General features: G+C 30.3%; 1 protein-coding gene across 1 annotated transcript; it reads left to right on the top strand.

Annotated features, from left to right (window-relative positions):
* The first annotated feature begins 2952 nt into the window (after nt 1–2952).
* On the top strand, nt 2953–6565 carry LOC108911350. The gene is made up of 3 exons (XM_018716265.2): nt 2953–3082; nt 6084–6176; nt 6234–6565. Exons 1-3 carry the CDS (start codon nt 2995–2997, stop codon nt 6377–6379), a joined length of 327 nt encoding a protein of 108 aa, XP_018571781.1. The 5' UTR covers nt 2953–2994; the 3' UTR covers nt 6380–6565.
* Nucleotides 6566–7978: the final 1413 nt, after the last annotated feature.

The following is a 7978-nucleotide window of genomic DNA, read 5'->3' as shown; positions in this document are numbered from 1 at the left end:
TATCTGTTTAATGTGTATTATGTCCTGGCGTATCCTCATTTGAGATATCTTGTTGTTTATTGGGCGTGCCACCGATATTCTCAAGAGTCTTTGTAGCTCAAAAGCGACTAATTAGACTAATTTTGAAATTACATCCTCTAGATCATGCCGACCTCACTTTATCAGTGCCAAGTTATTATCACTACCATCGATAATAATGATCTATGAGGCAAGTATATTTGCAAAAAGTAACATCAATAAATTTATTCTCTCCACCGATGTTCATGACCACTACACAAGAAACAGCAAAGATATTTACATAAATAGTATTAACTTGTCCTTGAGCAAAAAAGGTCCAACATATCTATGTAGCGATATTTATAATAAACTACCAAATGTAATAAAGGACATACGATGTGAAAATAAGTTTAAAAAATAATTAAGGGCATATCTTAGAGCATAGATAAGTGTTTTTATGACATTAGAGACTTTTTTCAAACGTAACTATGTGTGTTGTATGTATCTATGAGGATACATTATTTTTAGGATTTACGTTATAACTATAACATTTTACAATTAGATTATATGTTGTCTTTGTTTTTTTTTGTTTTTCTTTGTTTTTGTAAGTTTGTATTTTTACTGGGTAAATGTATAAACCTCTTTCTTTTATGACGTATCATGTTCTTACTTGTAAGGTTTTTCTAATGAATAAATTATTATTATTATTACTAATAGTGTGACGATATTTACATGAGCCAAAATTCATATTTTACATATAATTGTACACGACCATATTATGCACTTCAAAGTAAATATTGACTTACAGTTAGTATCGTAACTGCTGGAAGTACGGTATTTGTGCTTGAGTGTGCTTGAGAATACATTTGATAATATTGAACATAGGTATTTATAGTAAAGTAAAATTTTCTGGGTATATGAGTATCAGTGATAAAAAATATCAGACTATCAGTCTCGATGCATATTTTTCTGTAACTACTGCTTCCAAGAAGCTCTGCATAATCTCAATATTTCATATTATTTTTCTCAGTATCCTTATTCATTATTTTTATATTATTACTACTATTTTATTGATTTCTCTCTACTCGTATTTCTTTTTCTTATGATGTTTTTAAATGTATTTGTATTTAGTGCTAGTTTCTTCTTATTATTTTTCATCCGTTTATTATCTTCTTTCTTAATTCCAAGATTTTCTAATTTCCTTTTGCTTTATTTGGAATATTTTTATAAATATTTCAGTGTTTGTTTGGTTCTTCAAAATCACATAAGTTTTCCTTCTCAAATTTTCTCCCATTTTTGTTTACTTTAATTGTAAATATACAGGGCTGGAAAATCCACAAGGTCCATCTGCCTTTACATGAGAGCGACAAAGTAAAGTAAAGAAATCCGTGCGATAGACAAGGATGGCTATAGTGAAGACGTTTCATAATCTGAATAGTCACCGCTAGGCAGTTTCGGGTTAGAACTATTCAGATTATGAAACGTCTTCAATGTAACCATCCTTGTCTATCGCACGGATTTCTATGACTTACTTTATCGCTCTCACGTAACGGCCGATGAACCATGGGGACTTTCCGAACCTGTATATAATTCCACCATCAATTTAATTTCAGTTTTACAATCATATTTTTATTCCTTTATTATACAATTTCTATTGATTTTTGGTGCATATTATATTAATTATTAATAAAGTGAATACTAGTTACAGTCCGTACGATATTTGTTGAGATAGAATTCCAAGGAGACCCCTTTTCACCTCGGGTGTCAACTGGGGATGATTCCAAGAAAGTGACACAGCGGTCTTTTGGCATTCTATCTCAACAAATATCGGACCGTCTGTACAAAATGTGATATTCTGTTAAGTTATTTCTTGAATGTTTTTTTTTGTATGAAATAAATCCTAAAATCAAAATAACTTTGGGAACCTATGTTATGTTATGACAATTAAATTTAATGTTCTATTCAACCTTTTTACTTTGACTTTATCAAATATAATTCATTATAATACCATTAATTAAATTTAGTAGTTTGAAATTTTGGAATTTTTACTGCGTCAATTAAAAATAGTTACCCACAAATTTTTTGACTTGGTATTTAAAGTATGGTACTGTATCTAGATTTGCACATTATTTTGGAATTTCCTAATACCCATGCTCTATTAGTATTTTATAAGATTAGTTGGAAGTTTCGAAGAAAGTGAAGTAGAATATGGAGTTTGCCACGCAGTCACGGGTTTTCTCAATATTATATTAGTGTAGCTATGTAATGATTGTATTTTGCATATGATTCTATTCTATCAGAGCAGTATTAGGTTAAATAGGTTGAGCTACTTTTCGACAGATGTCCCCTCTTTACTTTCTCGAGCACATCCTTGTAGTAATCCTGATGTAGTTCGTGTATCAGAATAATCTACTATACGGTGATTAAACTTTCCTACAAATCGCTATTGAGACAATATAATAGTATATTACGTAATAAGTGTTGTAAAAAGCATTTTACGCACGAATGGAAAAGTTACGCACGACGCCGCGTAGCGGCGAGTGCGTAATTCTATGAGTGCGTAATTGCATTACACCACGTATTACGTACTATACTTTACCTACGACCACTACTTTAAATACTTAAAAACACACCGTCTGCGATCAATGCAAGATTCCTATTACGTCGTACGGTAAAAAAATCACACAGCTTGGTAGAATCGTTATGATCAATCGTTACGTCGCAGTTGAGTTTGTTGATAGTTTTATCGGAATATAGGATCTTGGGAAAGACCAAAAACTGCAGTGCGGTGATATTGTTTACAGGAAATATATTAGCGCAAATAAAATAATACCATGTTCGTTTTGTTCACGAAATCTAGCAAATTCCGTGCCATGTAGAGTATCACTAATCTTATTTTCCTTAGATAAGTATCAGTTTCACGATTTTTAAGTTATAAATAAAGGTATTGAAACGATAACTGAACATATTTCGTGAATCATAAGTCAAGAAGGTGCAATGACAGATCCAAGCATAATTATTGTTGTGATCACTCTCGTGACATTCGTTCTGTGTATATTAATTCTGACAAAAGTATGTGAATGTGGTAAGTGAATCAAATAGTATTTAGCAATGAATTATAAAAAAATAAGTTAGGTGCATACATATAATATTAATAATGTATTCGTGTTTTTGAAAGTTTGCTTGGCATGTGTGGTAATTACATTAGAACAGTCATCCAGGAACTAGTACTAATTTTGCTTTAAAATGTAAACTACATAGTTCTTAAACTAAACACTTTTCGTAAGTGAGATGATTTTTTTATCTCGGATTTTTAGAATTCCCCGCGTAATTTGGTCACTGCCTCCCATCTAAGAAATGGTTAATACTTTTAAACAAGGAATCACAATTAAATTCGTAGCATATGTCGACTAATCCATAATTTCTCGTCTGTGATACTGAAGCAATTGTAAAGGTGGTATCGCCATAAAAAGCGTAATACTTTTGGTATTTTATCACATTTGAAATGTCACATTTCATTTTTGGAAGGATCTACCAATAACTATGTCATTTACTGCTTCACCTAAAGTCAATCAAAAGGTACCTTCCAATCAAATAAAACAACTCGTTTTATTTCCCGTGATGATTTAATCAAGACATTCGTTAAGCTGTCATTAAGTGTTTTAGATAATCTAGTCTTTTCAATTCCAGGGATTCTGTTATGGAGAACTGTACAGCTTATCCTATATTTCGGTGTGATTTGTTTTTATCTTGTTACCACGGAATTACTGTTAGTACATGCTGTTATAAAAGAAATGCGAATTTCTCGTTTATATGGAAATGAATTATTGGATAATAAATACAGTCTACAAGTTTCCTAACTGTCATGCTTTCTTTATGTTGGTCGTTTATTATTCAAGGGAACTAATTTGCACATATTTCTATCACCGCGTTGAGGTATACCAAAAGTAAGCCGATTTGATCTACTTACTGCTTCAAATCCTCGATTCCCATGGGTCTTCTGATCAGTTTTCCTTGTGTAAGGTAGATTTTTCTTCTTCGAACATACGGTGTCATTATTATAAAAACTGAATGATATACAGTCATTCTGTTCTTCTTCTACCGTTAGGTATTGGAGTTTCTAACAAGAGGGTTCGTCTAATTATTGATATTGTCCACAGTTTTAGAGAAAGGGGCAGCATCGTCAAGTGTAGGAAAATGTGCCTAAAAAAAGAAAATTTGTTGCTTACACTGTTATAATAGGGCAATAAAAGTAATAAATGCAATAAATAATAATCATAGACTCGTGAGATCTAAGGGTGCAGATAGCAATGCTTCCTGGAACTTGACGTTTTACAATCGTCAAAATTTGGGGCAAGCGATATCTGATAGTGTAGCTTGATAGCATACAGCTTGATCAAATTCATCTTTCAGATGCGCAGAGGCAATTTGCAATATTTAAATATATAATATAAAATCTTCATTAAATAATATTTATCAGATTTAAGCAAAATCTTTGCATAGAAGGTAGCGGTGTCCACAGTCAAGATCTTCTGTTTTTGTCACTCCTACAGCCAACTATGTCCTTGATCTGCATATCTTGTGGACAAGATGAGATTGGTCGAGCTGCAGCTTATAAAACCAGTGTCTTACACACAACTAAGTTTTAAATTAATTTTGACATGTCATATTATTTTGAAGAGAATGTTTTTTGTTTTCCAAGACTGCTAAATTCGTTCTTAATTGTGTCATATAATTTTCATTGCAGTTCTCATCATATTGCACCTCGTAAGATGAGTTACTGCAACAGTTGTAAATCGAATTTAAATTATTTTTGATGAAGAATAGACAAAATATAATTGAGGACGTCAAAGCAAGCTCTTATAAGTTGATGATGGCGGTTTGAGTATCAAAAAGTATTTAAGTTTGTTATTAAAATGTTTTTTTTTTTGGCTTAATGTATCTACTATTAACAATCAAGTCCATCTCTAGAATGCCTTAAAAAACCGCAAGTTAAATTTGCTGACTTTATTCTCATTAAAATGAGGTTCATATCACATACACACGCCTCTGTCAACTGATTTTGCTAATGATTTAGGGTAAGGTTCAGCGTGGCATCAAAGTGTTTGACGAATGTTATCATTCGTAAACAATATTTCTAATAATCGTAAGAATAACACTTACAGATAATAAATTAGGGAAATATGTACGCTGATTTTAAACAACAAATAAAAACATTATTAGATTTTTAATGAATCTTGATTCTTGATTAGTGGAAAATAATTTTTGTTTATCCTCTTTTTTGAAATTTTTTATCTGAAATAATATGAACCCAGCAAAAGGACAAACATGTTTTTATCTTCCAATTATTTCCAATAAAATTAATCAAAACAAAAATGTATCTAAATGCAAGGTTAAAACTGCCATAAAAAAATAACTGATAATTAATTCGTTTAAATTTTTTTATCTTATTCATAATAACACATTTTAAGACAAAGTGATTCAGTATTGTGAAAGACAGGAACTTTCCGATTCACACATCATCTGAAGGTTTTATTCATAGTTACAGAAATCTAAAATATAAATATATTCTGGAAAAATGAGGTTATGGATCGAAGCAGAACTTTAAAATTATTTTTAGGTTATCAGGACCATAAGAAGAAAATATATTTTCAGTATTAAATAAACTCATTTGGAAATAAGGAATAATAATAATCAGATCAGATAGGACGTATTTTTCAATTTATTATCTATAAGTGGTATTTCTCTCCAGATTGCTAATCTTGCTGTTACACCTACTAAACAGACAGTTCAAGTACTTTGATATGGACTAGACACCCTGATTCACCATTAACTTAGAAAATATTTTTCACAGTTTGTGAATTAGGCGTAAATTGTATATTGTTTACATTCTAATATATATTTTTACACAGTACCTACAATAATATTCACTTCAAGTGTTATTTTTCACTCATGGCTTAGGCGCTATAGGGCTAGGTGATTATCACAAAATTCTTATTCGTGCATATATTTTAATTTACACACTTGTATAAATAATTATTATTGTTTCTAAAAACGGTTTAATAAAATATTTTTATTTATTTCAGCTTTCGACAGAAGGAGACAAGTTGATCAGAGAAGATCATCGACTACCTCCAGAACAAGTATCTATATAATAGAAGACAATGGAGAAGTTATGGGTAAGTTTCGCACATTTTTATATTGTGTAGCATGTATTAATTAAATTTTATTTGCAGTTATCAATCCAGGGGCAGGCGATGTAGAAAAATATGATGTTAAACATTCATATGAGAATCTGGCTCCTCCGCCATATTTTGTAGTACTGAATACTTTAGCTGCAGCCTCCTATGAATTACCGCCATCTTATCCTATTGAAACTTGAAGGGAATTAATGATATAAGAAGGATAAACATGTGCTCTCTATTGTTACTACTCCTTTGAAGCTCGAATACATAACTATACTGAAATATAGGATCATAGTCACTGAATGACGCTGACGAGTTTGTAATGGAAGAAAATTATTTATTTTTTGCATTATTAGAAAGAAATATAGTATATTTTTAATATAGCAATTTGTTTAATTTATAATATCAGGTTACTCACAATGTTAAAAACATATTAGTGAATTTATATTAAGTTCACTCCATACAAAAGATCTAACAATAATTCCTTGTCTGCAACTGGACGATTTAATCTCGTTTATAATCCAGCCCTTTTGACAATTATTATTAAAATACTTTTAGAGGAAAATGCCTATTAGAATAAAATTAAATGAACAGTCATATGCCCGATCAATGTTAGTCTCTGATCAACTTTCCTTCTCTAAATTCAAATTAAAATTTATAATTTCTTCTAAAACTTATATTACATTTTGTAACATTTCTATGACAATAAAAAAAACTCCAAAAGAACAGTTCTGTACTCACACACCTCATTGACAATTACAGCTACAGTCTTATTATCTGCTATATTTGTGAATATCTGATCTATTATAGTTGAAGTGGTACAAGAAACTCTCGTAGGCCAGCTCACTATTGGAGTCAAATTATATGCCAACTACACAACATATTAAAATTCCTGCTATTTTTATCCTTATAAGAACAATCTAAAATTCATATCGCCATTTAAAATAATATCCATATTTAGTTTAACTAACAAATTAAGTACAGAAATTATAATCTCAAAAAATATATCTAGATATCCAGAAGGACCAATACCAAAGTAGTTCTATTATATAATTTCAAGGATACCCCACAAATTTCAAAATGTTGATCTACGCAATATGCATTCAGGTAAATATTCTTTACTTAAAAAGTTTCAGAATGATGAATGTGGAAACATTGCTGAATTGTGTACAAGTGTACTATCTATTTGTTTCCCATGGGCTTAAATCCGTTTAATTTAACATAAGGTATAAAATGTATCTACAAAAAAACTTATAAATAATAACTAAGCGTAATATAAAATATAATAGTTAAATTAACAAAAACACATAGTAAGCAGCATGAGTTTTACAAATAGAAATTAAAAGATTAGGCAATAATATAAATTAAATTACAATTAGTTGTTTTAGAAATTAAGCCTGCATCAGAAAAAAGTTCCATATTGTGCTATTTTTAATGGCAAACCTAGTAGCTCAACTCATACTTGTATAGGTATTAAATCCACAATTCGTTCTATGAAGTCGATTGGATGAAAGAAGTAATTGTTCTTGTTGATATTTTACTATTTAGGAATATGTTAACCAATTTTTTCTAGCAAATAATTTTCTTATCTTTAAGGAAACTACGAGTTTCTAAAGTTTTAATATTCACTTCTTGTTCAAGTGCTGCATAGTTAAGATTGAGATTAAGACAACAATTGGATTTAAAAGTTATACTGAACTGAACTTGCTTGAGGTTGTCAATACAATATAAATATTATAATGAGTGCTCCAGATTTTGTATCAGCGTTTGAGATGTGTACTCAAGTAATTATGAAT

The sequence above is a fragment of the Anoplophora glabripennis genome, unplaced genomic scaffold, assembly GCF_000390285.2.
Source record: "Anoplophora glabripennis isolate ALB-LARVAE unplaced genomic scaffold, Agla_2.0 scaffold731, whole genome shotgun sequence".
In the NCBI taxonomy this organism is placed as follows: Eukaryota; Metazoa; Arthropoda; class Insecta; order Coleoptera; family Cerambycidae; genus Anoplophora; species Anoplophora glabripennis.
This window is presented reverse-complemented; position numbering and strand designations above follow the sequence as displayed.

Coding starts and splice junctions, on each gene's coding strand:
- LOC108911350 (XM_018716265.2), top strand. CDS start 2,995: ATGACAGATCCAAGCATAATTATTGTTGTGATCACTCTCGTGACATTC. Junction 3,083..6,083: donor GACAAAAGTATGTGAATGTG/GTAAGTGAATCA, acceptor TATTTATTTCAG/CTTTCGACAGAAGGAGACAA. Junction 6,177..6,233: donor AGACAATGGAGAAGTTATGG/GTAAGTTTCGCA, acceptor TTTTATTTGCAG/TTATCAATCCAGGGGCAGGC.